The sequence below is a fragment of the Pelodiscus sinensis genome, chromosome 2, assembly GCF_052426305.1.
Source record: "Pelodiscus sinensis isolate ZL-2025 chromosome 2, ASM5242630v1, whole genome shotgun sequence".
Lineage (NCBI taxonomy): Eukaryota > Metazoa > Chordata > Testudines > Trionychidae > Pelodiscus > Pelodiscus sinensis.
Genome location: NC_143053.1, coordinates 163,597,069 through 163,618,528, shown reverse-complemented (window position 1 = coordinate 163,618,528; position 21,460 = coordinate 163,597,069). Strand labels below are relative to the sequence as shown.

Sequence of the window (21,460 nt, the reverse complement as noted above, 5' to 3'; positions counted from 1 at the left end):
GTAGTACTCTTCATGTACTGTGTTTTGCATTTAGGTTGAGTGCCTCTATTTATTGTGGTTAAATCGCATGAAAGGCGCCTGCCATTTGATACTATATTTGCATGCAAAGTATATTGTCTCCCTCATTGTCATTTATTTCTGAATTGTTATAAATCTGTTCAAGGAAACCAGGATATTTTTATCAAGAAAATTCTACTTTCTAATGCAAAATGAAGCTTCTTCTATTTTTAATTCAGTCCTTTGGTTCACTTATTGCCAGGGTCTTTTTCATTTCAGCTATGCTGGAACATTTGTGAAGACTTTCTCAGAATTTTGGTAGAGTGCTAACCACTCTCAACTTTCATTAATTTTAATCGCCTGAACCTTATTGTTGTAAATCTCAAGCCTGCAGTTCATTTAACCACATGCTAAACTTGAAGCATGTGAGTATTCCCATTGACCTCACTTGCTTCACCAGGATTAACATGAAGCGTGTATTTAAGTGCAATGTTATATTAGGCTTTGCTTATTGCAACTCATTATTTTCTGTCTAAAATCTATAGACAGCTGTTGTCAGTATGCTGTATAAAAGTGGTACCTATAGTTAAAAAGACAGGAGACAAATTATGAATGTTACATATTTCCCCCCCTTGCATTTATGTTCAATAGAGAACTAGTGAAAAAGGGAATAAAGGGAAATTTCAAAGTAACTGCAGGTATGCAGTGCTATTATCGAGAGCCAAGCAATTAGTTGGGAAGTTGCTATAATTAGGGTGTCTGTTGAGAAAAGCTATGAAATTGGCAGCCTGAATTCAATAGCCTTGCCTGAGCAGAGTTGTACTTGCACAGACTAGCAGGAATGCAAGGTATTGTTTTCTTCTCTGCTACAATCCAGAGAAGAATATTCCTAATGAACTGATCTAGTCTCACAAGCTTTCTCAGGATCATAAAATATCAGTGATTTTTGTATATGCAGCAACCCAGGATTGGCAGTCAGGACTGTATTTTTTGGTACTAACAGTTCAGGGCCAAGGAAACCATCCAACCATCAAAAGAAAGAAAAGCTCTATTTTGACTTGATACAGTTGTCTGTTTTGCTGTTGGCTTCCAGGAATTTTTGTTCCCTTGAACACTAGGTCTGATTCTCTTTATTGAGACTGATTTTTGCATCACCATAATTCCACTGACTCCAGTGAAGTTGATTATCTTCACTGAGGAAGCAGAATCAGGCTTAGTGAGCCCAGTTGGGGCTGACAGACTCACTGGACTCTTGGGCAAGGAAGGAGGAGCTGGCTTGCAGCACGGCCTCGGGCAGAAGGGGCAGGGTTGTGATTAGTTTTCCTCAGGTAGCCTCAGCACTGCCCAGAATGTGCTGCGCCTACCTCAGGCAGCCCTCAGTACTGCCCAGAGCATGCTTCACTGAGCTCCTCTGGTGATTTACGGGGCCCGGGGCTCCAGCCTCTGCTACTAATCTCTTTTGAATCACCGGGACCCCAGGGCAACTGCCCTCTTGTCCCTCCTTCCCCAGCCTGTCAGCAGGTCTCAATGTGCCCAACATACTATTTGAACTCGTTGAATGTTTGCAAAATTTGTAGCCTCTAGACTAAGCAGCCAAAAAAAGGGGTAATAAAGAGGTTTTTCAATGAATATCCTAGCAGGTCGAATGGACCTGTGGTTGTGATAGCAACAGGTTTATTCCCAGCCTGAAGCAATAGAACTTGTCAATCAGTAATTGTGCTTAACAACAAATTTCTTAAAATTCAGTGTAAATACAAAGGGAGTGGGGCAGATCTTTACAAAAGAACGGACCAGAACTCGCACTTTAATGCTAATGGTGTATGTGTATTTGCTGTGAAAGTGGAGTTTGCGCATCTGAGGCAAATTTTTGAAATCATCATTTTGCTGAGTGGAATTTTTTCCATTTGTACTTTGAAATGCTACATTGCCTTTCAAAAATAACCAAATTTCATCCTGCACTTGAACAAAATGACAGCTTTGCTTAAAGGCTCTTGAGAGTATCCATTTCCTCTCTCACAAATCCTTTCTCTCCCTCTTTCTCTCATTTTCTCAAAGTGAGCCATGGGTTCTTTTGCACAACTATTACCATAGCTGCACTGTAAATTTTGCAGTTGGAAGGTCTTCACATGCTGGAAGCCTACAAAAAGGGAAAATTAGTTTTAACTATTGTTCTGTGGATTGGAACAGAAGAGTATTCCACTGTTTGAGAAGCAGCGATGGCAAAAACAGACAAATGCAGTTTTTACCATGTACAATGTGTATCCCATTCAGATTTCAGAATGCCTTCATTAAAATAAAAATAACAATTCTGAAATTTGCAAAAGTTCTTTATTTACAAGGACCACGTCCATCTAAAAGTTCTCTTGCTGTAAGAGGAAAAGCTACAGTGTGGTCCTATGATTTAGCATCTGCCATTCAAAATAGTAGTTTGACCTATTAAAATGGACATGTCTACAGTCATAAACTCCCGATTCTGCCTCTGGTCTCGTTCTCCAGTTCTATCTCCTCTTTTTGTTCAGTGGTTTCTCTGGCAATCCACTCGAACCAAAGGCTTCACATATATGAGCATTGGTCTTTTTATTTAGTTAGTTATATTATCATAGCTATGTTGGGGACTCTGACAAGCATACATGATGAAGTTAAGCAGCTGTCTCCATACTAACTTTCGATGTCCAATATCATTAAAATCATATGAAAAATATGAAAAGCCATTGCCTATCTGAAAAGCACTGGGTCCAGACAACATCCCCGCAGAAGCAATCAAGGCAGGTAGTGAGACATCAGTCAATATGATGTATAATCTATTTGGGAAAATTTGGGACACTGAGGAGATCCCACAAGACTGGAAACATGGCTACCTTATCCAGCTTCCAGAGACAGGTAACCTGAAGGAATGCAAGAATTGGAGGGGCATCATGTAACTGTCTATTCCAGAAAAAATATTCAAAAGGATTCTCTTGGAAAGAATGAAGACAGAAATTGATAGACATCTCAGGGAAGAACAAGCCGGCTTCCGAAGCAAGAGATCTTGTACTGATCAAATAGCAACTCTCAGAGTGATCATAGAACAGTCGCTTGAGTGGAATTCCCCACTGTATGTAACCTTCGTAGACTTCGAAAAAGTCTTTGATAGCTTTGATAGAGACACCTTGTGGAAACTGCTGCAACATCGTGGCATTCCAGCCAAAATTATTAACCTGATCCATTCAATGTATGAACCCTTGACATGCCAAGTTGTGCACGTGGTGTCTTGACAGAATCCTTCAGCATACTCTGAGTAGTGCGACAAGGGTGCCTATTGTCACCTTTCCTGTTCTTGATCACAATGGACTGGATTCTGAGCAGGACAACAGATGGCCAGCAATGGGGCATTCAGTGGACACCTTTCAAACAACTAAAGGACATTGATTTTGCTCACGATGTTGCCCTCCTTTCACACCATCATGAAAGCATGGAAGAAAAGGTTTCAACACTAGACAAAACTGCCTCAATGATTGGACTGAGCATCAACAAGGAAAAGACCAAGACAATGAGGATAAATCAGTCCAACAACAACACCATCAGACTGAGAGGGGATGATATGGAAGATGTGGAGCAGTTCACCTACTTGAGGAGTATTATGGACAGAGACAGAGGAACAGATAAGGATATCAATGCTAGGATAGGGAAAACAGCAGCTGCATTCAAGACACTTCATCCCATATGGAGATCACAAATAATATCTGTGAAGATAAAACTGCGGATCTTCAACACAAATGTGAAGAGTGTGTGTGCTCTTGTATGGATGCGATACCTGGTGTACTAAAAAGTCTTTAAATCACAAGCTACAGACATTCATAAATAGATGCCTGAGGTACGTCCATCCTTCGCATCAAATGGCAAGACTTTGTTACAAATGAGAAGCTTTGGAACAGAGCAGGACAAGAACCACATGACGCTCAAATCAAGAGAAAAAAGTGGGGATGGGTAGGCTACACTCAGAAAACCATCTTCCAGTGTAGTCCATCAAGCTCTGACATGGAACCTGAAAGGAAAACGCAAAAGAGGAAGACATTGGACAATGAGGAGAAGATCTACTGAGATTGAAGGACAACAACTGAAGTACTCCTGGAGTCAGCTAGAAGTTTTCTCTCGAGACAGAGTGAAGTGGAGGAGACTTGTAAATGACCCTATGCTCCACAGTGGTTTAGTAGTAGTAGTAGTAGTAGCTCACATGTCCTCACTTAACACTCTTTGCTTCTGGTTAGTATCTTTTCATGCCTGGGCACTTTAGTGCCACAGCTGCCAGAGCAGAGGTTTTGGAGAATTTTATCACATGGTTACTAAAGCAAAATCACAGAATTCCTGAACCAGAGAAGTGGCTTTTTTTTTCCCAGCATGGATGCTTACACAGAACAGCTATTCACCATGTTTGCTACTTTTTTGATTCCTAGGGGATTGATAAAGGTCGACACTTGTCTGTTGTATGACAGGAGATGGTGGTGAGATTAAGGGATTCCTGAATATCAAAGGAGACAGTACAAGTATAGTTCTAGCTCAGCCTTAACAACCCAAATAACTAAATAGTCTTATTTATGCCTCGGAATGAAGGCTAGGATGGTGCACAGTGTTGAGAACCAAAATTCATTCAACTCTGCGTAATTGGGATAGTTTTGACTAATTAGAATGGTAGTGACTGGTTGAAACTTCTGAATGAGGAAGGCAGCTTTCTTTTTTCTTTCTCAACATAATAATGCAGCAGCAGTATAGGTGTAATCACCCTTGGCATGATAATTGCTTTTGCTATGTGAAAGTTAGCTACCTCTAATAACTACAGCTTCATGATTTTTATTTGCTCTGGGCAAGTCATTATTTGCGGCTATTGTGGTACAAGTATCAGGCGGTGTACAAAGTCCTGCTGGGATATGTTCTTACAATTAATGTAAGGAATTGAACAAGAGTGGGGTGTCACCAACAGTGATGGACAAAATGAATGCTCTTGTTCATTAACAGCTCCCCCAAGAGGTTCAGATATGTATTATTGTCACGTCGGCTCTTTACCATTTCACTATGCTGCAGACCCTACTGGAGCACATATACTAGTGTCTAGATATTAATGTTAGCTCACCAGTCAATGAACAAGAACTTTTGAACTCCTGTTTGTATCCAAGGACAACGAATGGCACACTGTATATCCAAGATGGATGTTGATAAACTGGAGAGGATTGGGAGAAGAGCCACAGGATGGTCAAAGAGTTCGAAAACATGCTTTTCAGTGTTAGACTCCTGAAGTTCAGTCTGTTTTGCTTAACAAAGAACAGGTTAAGGGGTTACTTGATTAGTCTGTCTGTATTGAGAACAAATATTAAATCATGGCTTTTCAGTCTTGTACAGAAAGAAATAATATGATTGAATGGCTGGCAGTGGAAGCTAGATGAACTCAGACTGGACATAAGACATAAAGTTTTAACGATGAGAGTAAACGTTGGAACAATTTGCCAAGGCTCTTGGTGGATCCTCCATCACTGACAATTTTTAAATGGATTTGTTATTTTTCTAAAAGATAGGAATTGTTTGGGGGGATTTCTAAGACCCGTGTTATACAGGAGATCAGACTACCAGCTATTTTGCACACCATGGCTCTGCCTCAATCCCCGAGGATGCACATGGGAGCCACATGAGGCCCTGTGGTCTGAAGGAAGTTTTGGAGCTAGAGAGGCAACCTTAGCGATTAACTCTTTGGTGCAGATGCTTTGCAACACAATAAGACTCTTCTTATGCATCTAGGTTCAAGTTAAATTCTGTAATGAACAAGCCTCTGGATGCAGTGATTGTATCAGTGTTCCTTAAAGGTAATACACACCATAGAAAAAAAGTATAGCTGAACTGATTCTTTGGCCTATCTCTATCACAATCACTTGTGTGCTAATTTTAGGCTGTGCAATAAAAATGAAAATTATTTTCTGTATAACACAGTTTTTTTGCAATTGTATAGTGGTCCCTAAAGGCTGGAGAAATTGGTATCTCTTCTGGTCATCAATGCCGAATATCGCTAACACAAAAATCTCACAAGAAACACACTATGATCTCTCACTGTTAGACAGAAATGGTTTTAAAAATCCTATTAAAGCCACAAAGATACTCTGTTAATATATTAACACGTTCTGCTGGATTGCCTCTTATATCTTTTAGATTCTTTTAGATTCTTGAATGGTTTGGGCTTGAAGGGAGCAGTGTTCCCTGTAAGCTGGGCACTTAGGCGACCATCCAAGAGAAATTCCAGTGCCACTCAGCTGATTAGCAGAGTGCCCATAGCCAGCAGCAGGTGTTTCTACCAGTGGTGCACAGACACACATGTCTTGATGCACATAACAAAAAATTTTCTGCCTATGGATGGAAAAAAATAGAGGGAGCAATGGTGGGGAGTAGCTTTAAGCTATCAGGGAGAGGGGAACGTTTCTTTTTAAAAAATAAAAATAATCACGGTTGTCTTTCCTTTTGTAACTTTACGTATTTTAGGAGCTTGTGCTTGTGACAAGTGAATTTTTAAGCCAATCTGTGAGTTTTCATGAACTGATATATTATAACATGAAACTTTGATTTCCATTTTACAGCCAGCGCTGATTTCCCATACAATGGTCAAGCTATAGGAGATGGAGTTAACAGGAACTCCGCAATTATTGGAGGTAAGAAAATCATATGCATTTGTAAGATATTATGTAGCTTGCGTATAGAAGTTTGTAATGGCAAAAAATAGTGTGTTCAAAATGCTTGCTTTAGTAAAGGGCTTCTCTACATAGGGAAGTTGTACCAGCTTAAAGGAAGGTGTAAATTGAAACTACTACAGTTATACTGGTATAACTCCCCGTGTAGCTCTGCTTAGTCCTATATAAGAGTGCGGGGTTGGGTTTTTTTTCAGTTTAGATTATGGTACTTTGAAAGCTATTTAAACTGTAGTCCAAAAAAGCCATTTGTATTCCAGATAGTAGTACTGGTATAACTCATAAAGTTTCCTGACATTTAGTCTAATGAACTGGTACACACCAATCAGCATGAAGCTTGGGCCTGATTCTGCTCCTATTCAGGTTGGCTCAAACCTGTAGATTCAGAGGCTGTAAGTCAGGCACCCTCTGTTATACTCTTGGCAAGATTTGGTTGTCAGGCTAACCTGACCTCTTTTTAGGGGCCAGATTCTGCCCTAACACCTCACAGAACCTCATTATAATTACAAATGCACATGTTATTACTTGCAGCGTTTGGCAAGGGCATGTCTGTGCTGCAGCACTCCAGTGAAGACAGTGCCATTGCTGGCAGGAGAGGTTTTCTTGTCAGCATAGGTACTCTTCTTCCTCAAGAGGTGGTAGCCGTGTAACTGAAGAATTCTGGCTGTGTTAAGGGCTATTTTTATTTAACTGGGTCTCTCATGGGATGTGGATTTTTCACACTCACTCCTTGCCCTAACTAGGCTATTGCAGAGGTTACTCTAAATAGGATGAGGCAATTGAGGGCAGGGCATGAGCAAATAAATTTGTAGTTATGAGAAACCAGTGCCCAGAATCCCCTTGTGAGGGTGCAAAAGGCCAGCATCCACTATTCCAGACAAATGCCACAAGCATCAGAGAGGGCTTGTGATGCATCTCCATAGCCAACCTACAGGTTACATATGAATTCTGTCCCCCAAGGAATTTCCCTGGCAAAGTCCAGTTAACTCATCTTCATTTACACTGGTATTTATTGGGAGTAGTTGGGCCCTTTGTCTCTACATTGACCTGTGAAGCACCAAATACCCCTGTGGACTGTAGAAATAGTAATAATGTTGAGGTTCAGCTATTGCCATAACAATAAAGGGACTCCATTTGATTAAGTATTAAAGTAAACCACAAAGGCATTCCATAGACATAAGTCAAGCCAAATCAAAAAGTGAGCTTCAATTAAATGCCAGATTGCTGTAAACATGTGACATGGAAAGTAAAATCAATATCCCGTGGAATTCCTGAATTATAATTTTTTTACTTCTGTCGTTTCTTCTGTCCGTTAGGTGTCATCGCTGTTGTGATCTTCACTATCCTTTGCACGCTGGTGTTTCTGATACGCTACATGTTCCGTCACAAGGGCACCTACCACACCAATGAGGCCAAAGGCGCAGAGTCTGCTGAGAGTGCTGATGCAGCCATCATGAACAATGATCCCAACTTTACGGAGACCATCGACGAAAGCAAAAAAGAATGGCTTATCTGAGCGTGTGTGAAGGGGGTTTGAAGCAGGGCTGGGGTGGGGTTGGGGATGACTCTTTTAGCGAGGAGAGAATGCTCTACTTCAGATTCTTGAGCACATCTAGTAAGAAGATCAGCACAAATGGAGGAGCAACCAACAGGAAAAACCAATGAGACTGGAAACCAGGAAAACACACACACATTTAAGAAAAGTACTTTTTAATATTCATTTACAATGAATTGTCCCTTCTGTATTCAAACAACAACAACAACAAACAGCAGCATTTAGAGCTTCAGCATTGGTTAAAATTTGTCAGTAATACCTGTCTTTTTTGTGTTTGTTTGGAGGTGTTCTAAATACCTGTGATGATAACAGGGCCCGTTTTTCTACATTTTTTAAAAGCCCTTTAGAATGTGGATATTTCTGTCTTGAGAACAGCTTAAACATCTGTACATCTTCAAAGTGTTCTTTTCTGTCATGCTTAGTCTGTTCCAGACAGGTTGCCATAATACCCAAGTCTCATTCACCTATTGTTCAATTTGGCAGTGTTTGAATTGGGGTTTAAAAATTGTAGGGAAGGGAGTGGGACAGGGAATATAAGGTCAACACTTAATGAAAATTTGCCAATTTTCCAAACACAACCATCTTGTGCCAACATTTTAAGAGTCCCGCTTTGGCACAGGCATTTAAAAATGTTGATTGTGTACAGTACTTATCAGCAATGTAAAAATATTATATTTATTCTGACTATGGGAGAGGAATAAAAGCACAGGAAGCTTTTGGTTTTGATTTGCTTGTTTAAAACTGAAGGAGTCTGTAGGCCTAGTTCGTGTCTGTAGACCTAAACTGTTTCTGTAACTTTGGCTATGATGCTGCTGACCTGAGGCCACCTGCTGGTTTCAGTTTAAACTCAGCTCTGCCTGTGATATATTGGCGTATGCTGTATGTAGGCATAAGCATTGTAGTTGGGAATTAGAGCCAGACCTTACCGTTTGTTTGCTTGTTTCTCTTTATAGGCTGCCACAGAGTTCTTAGTACAGTTCTAGGGAATGCATTTGTTCTAACAATCTTCACATGATACTTTTTCTGTCATTGGCATAGTAATTTAATTTGTTCTTTAAAACTTTGCTTTAAATCCCATGTGAAGAAAGCCTCCATCACAGCACAGCAAAATAAGAGGCTTAAAGAGTCCTACTCATACAGAAGGCAGCAGAAATACTCAGCATGAGAGCAGAGGTCCTTTTTTAATAAACAGATTTGCCTGATCAGTTTCCCTGTCTTTGTGAAGTAATGATTAAGGAAGGCAAAGACAATATCTAGTGCTTCAGGGATCACAATCTCTCAGACCAACTGAATGTCAGACAGGTCACTGAAAAAAAGGGAGTCAGTTTGCAGAGAGGGAAAGTGGGAGCCTGAATAGCTAATTTCATCCTTTAATGGCAATCAAGTGTTTTTTGCTTCCCCACTGCAAAGGAGCAGAAGTCTCCAGTGACCTTTTTTGATGGTGACACAGGGCCTTATGGGTAGTTACTCATGGAAGGGAATGTAGATATGAATGTATAGCACATAATTTACTGTGCACCAAAAAACAAACAAACAATACTAAGAATTTCTTATGAAAGGATTTAGGCCTATGGCATTTTTGGTGTCATGTAACCTTAATATATTTACAGTTTGGGTATGCCCAGCTTTAATCCATTCCTTCAGTACCTATTTGCAAGACTTATTTGAAATTCAGAGGCACTGCACTCTGATGAACTAAGCAGTGCTATTTTCTTTTTGTTTCTTCTTCCCTATTATTTTTGCTATTTACAGTTATTTTGGTGGATGCTATAAAATAAAGGAGATTTTTTTAAAGTTAGAGACATAATATTTGAGCAGTGTCAGGATTCCTTTGTTTTTGTAAGTCTTAAAACTTCATCCTTGTTTATAAATGCACAGTTTACCAGATATGGTGACAATTTAAAGACATTTGATACCTGTTAAGGCCTTTCATTAGAATCCTCCACAATTTGCATCAGAGATAGGACTTGCTGAATCACTATAGATAATGTAGATCTCAAAGCCACCAGTTTCTTCCGTGTATGGATTTAGACTCACAATGTAAATTTGGTCAATTTTAAGAAAATCCCTGTCAGTTTTGCAGGTACCTTTAGGGAGGTGGGGTCTCAACAGGAAAGAATGTCATCTTTGCCCCCCACCATCCAATGCTTAACATTGGTTTGCCTCAAACACTATCATCTTTGAGTGAGAAGTCCTTATTCTTGTTTAGGAGCAATTGGAATAAGAGGAGTATCCTCCCACTGGAAAGTGTTAAATCAACACAATAGTGTGTTGAAACTAATCTGCCACATATTAGTAATTATTCAGCCACACATCTCTACTGCTGGGTGGGCAGGTCACAAAAATCTTCTCTTCTTCTTGTGAAGAAAATCCCACTTCTCGTTTATTTTAGTTTGTTAATTGGATTTCAAATGGTATTTTAGGTATTCCTAACAAAGACTATGCATGTAACTTCAGAAGTCCCAGATAAATCAAATGAAAACAGAGCATCCGCTTCCTTAAGTTATGATTTTGCTGCAATACAAAGGTTGACTTTCTAACTGCATTTAATATGTGACGTGTCAACTCTACCACCTGAGATTGGATTCTGTGGTTCTTCATGTAACAAAAACAGCACAAGTCACCACAAGGGTACCCTTCCCAACTAATACGTCTCATCCCTGTGCCAGAAGGGCAAGTGGATAATTGACTCTCCATGTCCAGTCAAGTCTTTGGGTGCTTGATTGACCTAGCAACAAGCATTTCGGTTGTGAGAGTGGTCTCTGTGATGGTGATGCCTACTTATCAATGACTAAACTGAGACCACCAACTCAATTCACATGAGCCAGTGAGTGTCCATCTCATGGAAATGATGGACCTAGTCTCAATTCAAACTTGTGCAATAAAGAAGAAAGAGCAAGGCCAATAGTCTTAATGACCTGTTCTCCCAACTTTCTGTCACTCAGCTCTTCACCTGAAGTCTATGACAGCTGCCTAAATTTGTGTTGGCCTCTTTGCAAGGGAACCTCATGTTGTGAAAATAAGTGGGTGATGAACTTCAGTGCTTTGATTATTTTTCTGATTCAGCAGGAAGATGGAGTTGCCTTCATAAATCCCAAAGTATTAATGATTGAAAATCTTACTGAGAGCTGCATTAGCAAGAGAGTGTTTCCTTAAACTGAAAGTGAGAGAGCTCAGAAGGCTGCGACAATGAATTTGACACTGCAGGCTGACACACATGCCATTCACACCAGCATTTTATGGTGGGGTTGGTGTCATGACTATCAGTTCTTGTAGACTTTTGCTAGAATGCCAGGGTAACTAGTCTAAAGTAGGACAAACACTAGCCTTGCTGGTGCCCAGGAACTGAGAAGCAGCCAACTAAGATGGGTAGCTCACAAAAACCTGCGAGCACTGTCTCATTTGCAAGGAAGTCTCCCTTGTAAAAGGTATGATGATATCTTCTGTGATTTGTAAAGTGAGTTCATAGGTACTTCTGGCTGATACAAGAGTTTGTACTGACCAACTGAGCAGTTAAAATGGCAGGTAACATAGTAAGTTGTTGGCAAGCAAGATATATCTTCTTATGTTGGCCCAATCTGAATCGTAACAGAGTGAATCCTGACGAATACACAACACTGCACTTGCCCTGAAATGTACTCAGACATTATAGGAGCATAGTGCACATTCAGCCGAGTCAATTTTTGTCACCTATTTCAGTCCCTATCCTTGTTTGAACACGTGGGGAAATGTAATTCTAAAAGGCTTGCTCATGCTCCCATTGAAATCCATGGCAAAATTCCTGTTGTTTTCAGTAGTAGGAGTGAGGGGGGCAGTTTGGGCCCAGAATCAGCAGTGTTGGTCTAGCGGAGTAATCCTCAGTGAAATTTGGATCTGCCGTGTCAGTAAAGGACTCCAGGAGATAAACTATGAAGTGCCAAAGAAATGTCCTAGCAAAAATAGAGAACATTAAAATGTTGCTAACAATACAGCCTTTAGTAGAAAGCAGGGCTCTAACCTCTTGTTTCTTATGTGTTAATTCAAATGCCCCTTATTCCATATTAGAGCCACCTGACCTTAGTAATGACCTTTAAAATAAGAAATCAATATTAAACAAACATTTGAGACTTCAGTTAGGACTGCGGTATTTGTACTTACTATACACACTGCTCTTTTGTTCTCTTTATACATAGTTATGTTTTTCACAGCAGTTACCACTTGAAAGGTTTGGAATTCGCAACATGTTTTTAATCATGCTCAAGACAGCATGACGCATATAAAAGGATGATTATCATCAATATTTCACCAAGATTGCCAAAGAGGGGGTGTATAATTACAAGTTTATGGTAGAGATAAGAGTTCATTTTAGACAAGAGTCTCTTCAGTGACTACATTTTAATCAAAACAGAGTGTCTTTTAATGGCAGATGCATCTAACTTCCAGGATACCAATTGAAATGTGAAGCTGTTTCTCATTCTGATAAGCAGTAGCTTTTTAATATGGTTTCTCACTCCAATTATCTTACATTGTGTCACAAGCATGGTGACTCTTTAAAGGGTTACGCTGTTAAAAAACAGAAACTAAATTCTATCTCTGTTAACCAAACTTGGTATTCCATTCTAGAGATATGAAACAGGAATCTCACCCTCCGAAAGCATCAGCATGTAAATTAGAATGAAAGAAGGAAAATATGTATGTATGCCTAATATCCTTTGTGAATGTCTTTCCTTTAGTTAAGAGTTCTATTAGAAACCAGATTGATAAATAAAAAAATAGAAATTCTACATAGTTTTAATTATCCTACCAGTTGCTTTCTCGTGCTTTGTATGTTATGATCATTGTCTATACTTTTTCTTCCTCTAACAATAGGAAGTCAGTTTGGAAAGGACAGAACTCTCTACCTGTGAGAAAAGACTCAAAATATGACTCATAGCCTCTCCAAAAGGACTTGTCCCTCCTTGCAACCAAGAAGGCAGTCATACACAAAATCAGTGATTGCTTAAAAATAAGAAACTGGTGCTAGATGGTGTCTAATTTCCACATCAACCTGCCGTGATTACATGCTGAAAGCCAGCTCCTTGGCTAGCGTAAGTTGGCCTGGTTCCATTGACTTCATGGGAGCCGTAGCAACTTAGGGCAGCTGAGGGTCTTGCCTCAAAAGTTTGGTCTGCACAAAATGACTGCTCTCTTGCCCTGATTGTTACCATTCAGGCTCCTTTGCAGACAGTGTCAAGGAAGTCTTGCTGTTGTTATCATTCATGGTGCATCTTATCTTCTACGCTGTAGTATTAAATGCCTATGAAAGTTCCAGCTCTTACAATAATATCATATAGCTCGCTTGTGTTCCTTCATCACCATGCTGTCCTTGAATATGGGTCTGAGCCTACTATTGAAATGCAGTGAGTTGTTTATGCATCTCTGAAGACAGAATTGGGCCTTATGCCTCTTAATCAGTGAAACTATCAGGTTCTAGAAAGCTTTTGTATGACTCCCTTCCTAAAAGTATATGAATTGTACTTGAATAAAAATGTGTGAAACCAATGAGGGAAACATAAATGTGACAAATATCAGTGAGTCAACACACACAATTGTTCCCAACTGAGGGAGGGCATTGAGGGCAGTTGGCTTAGAGCCCAGAGATTTAAAACAGAGGCCCAGGCCTTTTAAATCACCATCAAAGCCCTACAAAGCACAGTCCAAATGGTGCTGAGGGAGGTTAGTCCTCACCCCCCGCCCCTTCTGTCCATAGCCAAGCCCGCCTCCCCCATGTTGCCCAGGGCCTAACGAAGTCTTTCGACAGTCCTGCCTGTGAATGTGTGTGTGTTTATGTAAAATAAGATCATTTTGCATATGATCTGTATAATCATTGAATAATCACAATTGCACTTCATTCTGAAAACTTTAAAGAGTGTGTATGTGACAAAGTGAAAATGAGGGCTATAGCAAAACCATTGCAGAGCTGAAAAGTGTCAGGTGATAGAAGTAACTGTCTGTGGGATTAGGTAGAGAAAGATAATTGATTTTACTCACATAGTATTTTTTCTATTGACTTGTTTGGGAAGAGGAATGGTACCCTGAACTGCATTTCTTTGGCCATCTAAGATATAGTTGAAGGCTCAATCTACACTAGAAATCAGGGATGGGGAACCATTTTTGGGTCAGGGGCTGCAGACTCTCAGAAAAATCAATCGGGGGCCGCACACAAGTGAGAAGAAAAAAAACCCCAAAAACCAAACCCTCACTGACGTGGCCCCTTACTGAGAAGGAGAAAGATACTCACCACATTCCCCTTGCACAACAGAGCCTGGGGGGAAGGAGGGCTGGCTAGTAAATTTTGTGTGCTCCAGCTCACAGTGGAGGGGAAGGAAGGCTGGAGTTCCAACCCGGGCTACCCAAATGCCCTGAGTCTCAGGAGCTGGATCCAGAAAAGCCAGAGGCTGCATCCGGCCCCCGATGCAGAGTGACGTATGTTGTTCAGGATGTCCTGACCTAATCCTTGGGGTAGGCACAATTTGGGTGATCGAGGAATGCTTCCATTGACCTAACTACCAACATTCTAGGAGATGGATTATCTATGGTGATGGAAAAAACCCATTTTCCTCTCAGTAGGATGCCTCTACACTAGAGTTCCAGGAGCCGAGTTTCAGTACTGCGATTCTACCACTCCTGTGACATATGACTCTACTTTTCACATACAAACAGTTCTCCTGCCAAAAAAAGCATTAAAACTAAACTTTCAAGGACTTTAGTGAGTCAAAGAGTGAGGGGAAAAATTGTTGAGGCAACAAAACCAAAGCAAGCATTGTAAAAAGAGAGCATGGTGAGAAGAGGTTTCAGCACTGAGAACATTTATTTTGATTGTAATGAGGCTTTCTCCTCCTAAGACATCAGATGAGAAAAGTAAAGCACTGCAGCTTTGAAATTAAGAAAGAAACCCTGAAGCTGTGAGCACGTACCCACTTTGCTTTATCCAGTTCTCTTCTGAAACATGCCAGGCTGAGATATTGACTGCTTAGGCCCCTGTTGGGCATCTAAATGTAACCAGCAGAACTTGAGAAAATTGTGCATCTCTTGCTTTACTAACAGATATCCATGCCTATAAATTACATTTTGCAGAGTTAATTCTGCCCTTTGCACAAACTGGAGCAGTGACATTACCATTTAACTCACTAGATACATAGCGGAAATATTGATTAGTGATCTTATACAGCAACCCCTGCTAATCCTGAGCTTGTTAAATGACTATTGAAATAAACATTGATATTTAATGAAGGTTGTTGTCAGGCATGTTAAGCAAGTGGCTGAGATTTCTAGGAAACATGAAATAGGAAATTAGTTGATCTGAATGAAGCTCAAAAACCAAAACATAGCTTGATGTTTGTGGGATTGTTTTATAAGCTAATGGATGAGCTACGCATTTACAGAGGCTTTAGTCAACATTCTCTCCAGTATGTAGGGTGAATTTCTAGGTACAGCAAGACAGTTATATTCAGATGTTGTGTGTATTGCATAATCTGCAGACACAATTAATACACAATGTACAAAAGGGCTTTGCATGGTGGCTCCTTTGTAGGCAGGTGAGACTGAGAGCAGAAAGGAAAGACAGCTGTGGTGGAAAGGCTGGACTACTGGGATAAAATGTTGGTTCTTTCCCAAACTTTTTGTGTGATCTTGAGCAAATTTGTTCATCTCCCTGGACCTAAATTCTCCATCTAGGGATGGAAATTCTTGTCTTTCTCTCCCACCTCACCACCTCCCTCGCAGGGATAGAGTGAGGAGATGTTCACCATTGTTTGTGAAGTGCTCAGATACCATGCTGACAGGACCATCCAACTACCGAGGTAGATAGAATTTTGTTGTTTGATAGATTGTTGTTAGTTTTTTTAATCCATCCTCTCACATCAAACTAGATAGATCTCACTAATTATACAGTGTCACACACACACACACACGAGTTTGTGAGCACCTATCAAGCATTTTGTCTTACAAGCACCCTCTATAGTATTATTCCCTTCTTCCAGTCAGAGCGCTCTCTGTGGCCCAAGATTACACACGCTGTTTAGGATGTAGCAGGGCATCCTAAGTCACTGGCTAGTGGCCTAACCTCTGGACAGCCCTTCTTCTCTGCCTTTGAGGTGGTTCTCAGAAGTGTCAGTGTCTTTCCCAATTTTCCCCCTTCCCAGCATTGGTACCTCTGCTCTTTTGCCCAAGACTAGATGGTGGTGGCTCTCTCTGGAGCTAGTCAATACTGCTCTTGAACCAGCCAGCAGGGGTGAGTCTCTCCCCTCAGGGGCTTCCTCTGTGGTATTCCCAGGCTGAGCATACATACTGTGAGTTCTCTTACACATAGGCATGTCTTGGGTTAGCAACATTTGAGTTAGCCAAATGTTTTAAAAGCGAATTTTTTTCAGAGGATGAACTTTTCTGTTTGTGTGGTTAACCAAGGAAGGGCAAATAATACATTTGTAACAGTTTTTCCAAAAATACTACAATTCTTTGGCCTGTGCTCTGAAAACACTGACCAACTTCACGAGTAGAACAACTCTTGTTCATAAACTCCAGGAGCTGCCCAAACAGCAAGATGGTGTCCAGTGATCTAGTCTCAACGTGTATTCCGTCAGCAGCTTTATGTGCAGTGTTATAAAAGAAAAAAAGGTCTCAGGCTTGTTTCCAACCATACAACACACACAGAAGCACAAAGGTTTATCTGCAGCACAATCCACTGTAGCAGGATAGTTGTAGCATTGAAAAATGCCCAAAAGATCATTTTTCTGAATCCCAATTTTGAGCTCTTTTCCTTGTAAAGTTGTTGCTATCAGGGCTAAACTCTGCCCAAATTGACAAGCCTGCTGTTTTCAGAAGAGTTGCCTAGGAAATAACTCAGCAAAGAATGTGCTCTATTACCCCCCAACTATTACCCCCAATCAAGAATCCTCTCTGGTTCTTGTGAGCCTTTGAGAGAGTTCTTTGTGCCAAGCACTCTGCTCAAGTTGTATCTGAGCCATCAAGACCCAGCACGACACGCAAGTTCCCAGTTATGTCACATACAAACCAAAAAAAGCATTCCGGTGCAGACAGCCTGCGCAAGGCTGAAGCAACACCTGAATCCCATTTAACCCTTGTTTTTGAAGTTTGAAATAGTGCATTGGCCCTGTATAGGCAACCTGTTTGTTCAAGGTTGACTTCTACTCCATATGTGACTTAACAATGGTTTGTATCCAGGTCTAGTGTTCACTGGCTCAGATACACAGCTCAATCTGGGTAGCTGTGTCACAACTGGTTCTCCCAAAGTTAAGAAATAATAAAGGGGTCTGGAAGGAGTCCAAGGGCATAATTTGTCTGACTACAATCCTCCCCATTTGAATGTTGCTAATTAGGATACGCTACACCTCCTAGAAATGCGCTGTATAAATTGAATCCCAAATGCAAATGTTAAACCAAATAAATCATGCTTCATTTTGTTGGAATTAAATGGATTGCCTGAGTGCTTTTGCAACAAAAAGCTTAGGTTGTGCTCAGTCTGAATCTACTTCCTGACTTCACTTTTAATGACAGATGTTGAGATATTTTTATGGAGCGATTTTATAAGTGGCCTTTACTTTGTCCTGTCTTAGCCTTTAATTGTGCACAGTAACTATTGACAGGCACAGAATGGGTGGGGCTGTAGGCGGCAGCCTTTAGAAAGTGGTGTCTTATCATTGATGCACTTTGGGCTGGGGAGAGTGTCTACATGTGTTTTGGTTGACTTTTTTTTTTCAGATATCATTTGCATGGTTTGGATTTGCTTTCCTTTCTCGGTGTCTTTTTCCCCCCTTCCTCTTTTACCTGTTGCTGCTCTGGCAGCACTATGGTTTAGAACAGGACCTTGTTTCTCAATCTCCAAGAGCTGGAGTGCAGCCTTGTGTATTCCTACTGCAGCAGCCGCCTTCCACATATGGCAACTTCCATTGGTGTGAGGCCGCCTGTAAACCAGTCACATTGTCAGACTAGCTGGGCCCTCACAACTCACATCTGTTCACAGGGTGACACCTTCAGGGTTCTCCATTGTTGCCCAGCAAGCTGGTGAAACGTGGCTTTTGATTGGAGTGGGGACTAGGGAGAAGAAGGTGTGGTAGGGATTAGCTTTGAATGAGGATTCGAACTTCAGCTGACTGCAGAGAAACAAGAGCTCTTGCAGTTGTAGGAAACTCTCAAATCATCATTGACAGAGAATATTTTACTTCCTGTCTTCCTTTCTGACTTCATTCTGGTTTTATTCCGTGTGTAAACATTCTGTACCAACTGGCGCGCCAAAGCTCAACAAATTTGCTGCCTTCTTGGTCAGACATAGATCTCGTGCCTCACGTTCACTAATCTTATTTCTCTCATGATCTAACTGACAAGCAGCATTAGGCCAGCAGAGGAAAGAGGAGCAGGGCCATCAGCTCGCAGGGAAACTGATCGAACCTCTCTACCCCTTCCTTCAATATATGGGAGAAAATTGTGCCAAGGAGGATGTACCTCTATATACCACCTGATTTGGGAATAACAGTGGCATTGATTTTCAATCATTCTAATCTGCTGACTTTTTCAATGAGTATAATTTCCCCCAAATGTAATCAGGACATTATAATTACCACCTTTAAAAAATAAATAAACCCTGATCCAAGACTATAATGTAGCTGAGATTCCTCCATTACCCGGCATTTAGTCTACAGATTTATAGCTATGTTTGCTAAGTTATGCTTGGATAAATATATATTTCATTGAAATACACAAGACAGATAAAAGAATACTGTCTCTTTAAGGAGAAGAAATTGTTTGTAAATTTATAAAGAGCATAATCTGTTAGGCCTTATTTGAAATATGTACTGTGGTTTGGTAAAAGTACGACAAACATTAAAAGAGCCTTGCCAGATCGGGTTTGCATTGTGTTGCTTGTGTTCTTGTTTCTTCTATTGTTCTTGATGTAATAAAACCGAAAACCAGAGGTGAATAAAAATGTTAAACTGAGATTAAGTGAGCAGCACTTCTCAAAGCAGCAGGTAGCACGTTCCAGAAGCCAGTCATTATGGCAGTAAAATTTGAGCACCTTCCTCAAGCCAAAAGCCTCATTCAGTGTACATTGCCATTGCATCATGGAGTGATGACACTGTGGGCTAGGTTTTTAGAAGTCATTAAGTGGCTAAAATGGTGGCACCTAGTGCCATTTTCCAAAGCACTATTGAAATCAATAGGAGCGAGGCATCTAAGTACTTTTGAAAGTCCTGCTCAGATTCTATCCGCACCTTTAGACACTTACCCACCTTTGAACATGTGGGGCTGAGTCGCTCTGGGCCAGGTCTTGAAAACATTCTCTTGTGCAGGCCCATTCACTTCTAAATGGGCCTACTTTTGTAATTTACCCAGGTACACAAGTGTCTTCAGGGCACAAGAATCAAACCAACAGAGTTGCTGACACTTTCCTCAGCCAGTGATTAGGCTGCCAGTAAGTATGTGTCCCAATGTGCTTAGCTTTGCCCTTATGACAATCAGGATAGAATCAAAACTCTTATTAACTTATTCATTGTGAACTTGTGTCAAGTGATGACACCTAGCAATCTGACCCCAAAAGAATCAATGGGAGGGTGCAGGTGTTATGGTTCAAAGAAGCACATGGGATCTTTTTCAGGGGGATAAGTCAACACGACGCATTTATTGATAATATAACAAAGTAGCATATGCACACACACACACACACACACACACACACACACACACACACACACACACCCACCGTGCTGATGGAATAGTTACCAGTCTGTTGCTCAACCCAACCCATTGGCCAGATAGGTTGGGTGCAAGGAAGAAGCCGGGTTCTTGTCATTCCGGACTGATACTCCATAGTCTTAGTAGGATGGGAACCCCAAGAGCCATATAAGACACCCCATCCTTTATAGGATTTTCCTTCCATGCAAGTCTATGTATTTTGCCTTGTGAGGCCTTAATCAGTCATTCAGCATCACAATCAATCTTCCTATGACATGTGCTTATCGGGAAGAAGTTGTTCTCATAGTCATTTAATATCCATATGCTATTGACCCCTCGGGGATGCTGTCTTTCCAGCAAAAGTTGTTATCAGTTCCCTATCAAAGGGTGCTTGCCACTAACTTCAGGGTTCATCAATCTGCCCCGGTAGTCTGCGTCTTCAGTGTGCTTTCACTTAGTTGATAATTATTTGGTGTTTCTGAGTCTCCTGCCCCTCCTCTGACCATTTGAGCATGCAGTGGACTTCACACTTATCTCTCCTAAAACATTCTCTCTCTCATTCACAAAAACAATACATTTAGCCTAATTGCAGCATGGGACAGAAGAGGGTACTTCTAGTCACTTTAACAAGGTTACAAGGTCTTTCAACATGCTAACATTCTTCTCTCTATTACAAAGCTTTATCTAACACTAACTTCACTATGTATTACAATGGTTCGTCATTTCACTTCAATATGTTAACATCAAACAGAGCTGGAGCTAAATTAACAAAACTGCCTGGTCTGTCTGAGGCTTACATCTTGTGTTTAAGTTTAATCCAAACCTTTTGCTATAACATACATTCATTATAACTGACTTATGAGTTACAAAATCCCAGGGCTACACTGGGAAAATAATGGAACAAAACTCAGTAACATACCTACAAGCAACTAGTCACTTAGAAGAGATGGTCAAATAGTAAGCTAACAGAAGGCTAGAAATTGGGAAGTGGGGGGATGGGAGGAAGTTCTGGAAAAATTACAGGACAGTCAAAAGAGGGAAAACAGTGGAGTCAACAAAGCTTCTTAGATGGCCATACACAGATGCAAGGAGTATGGAAATATTAGTACATACATTAAATTATGACTTAATTGGCAATACCAGGACTTGGAGGAATTAATCTCATGACTGCAATATTGGTATCGTTTGTTAGGAAGAACAGAGAGGGGAAAATGGAAGGAAGCATTGCATTGTACATCAAGAATATAAACACTTGTTTAGCCAAAAAGATCAGAGGCAGGCCAGTTACAAGTCTCTGGGTGAAGATATAGGAACATTCATTAAATGAAATAAGCATAAGGTGTGTGTGCAAGTGGTTCAAATACATACTCAAGAATTAGTTACATATGGTTCACTGTTAAACTGGGAAGGAGCAGGAGTCAGTCCTTAAACTAGACAATATTTTCATTATTGACATGGCTAATGTAATGGATCATTAGCTTATAACATTTGTGGGCGATTC

At 40.6% G+C, this 21,460-nt stretch overlaps 1 protein-coding gene across 1 annotated transcript in view; it reads left to right on the top strand.

The window, feature by feature from the left end:
* CNTNAP2 (contactin associated protein 2) overlaps positions 1–19,081 on the top strand; it is a 1,659,707-nt gene extending 1,640,626 nt beyond the window's left edge. The window contains exons 23-24 of the mRNA XM_075921713.2: positions 6,591–6,662; positions 8,015–19,081. Coding sequence (XP_075777828.2) covers positions 6,591–6,662; positions 8,015–8,214 — 272 coding nt within the window. The 3' untranslated portion in view covers positions 8,215–19,081. The remainder of the gene's footprint in view (positions 1–6,590; positions 6,663–8,014) is intronic.
* The last annotated feature ends 2,379 nt before the right edge of the window (positions 19,082–21,460 follow it).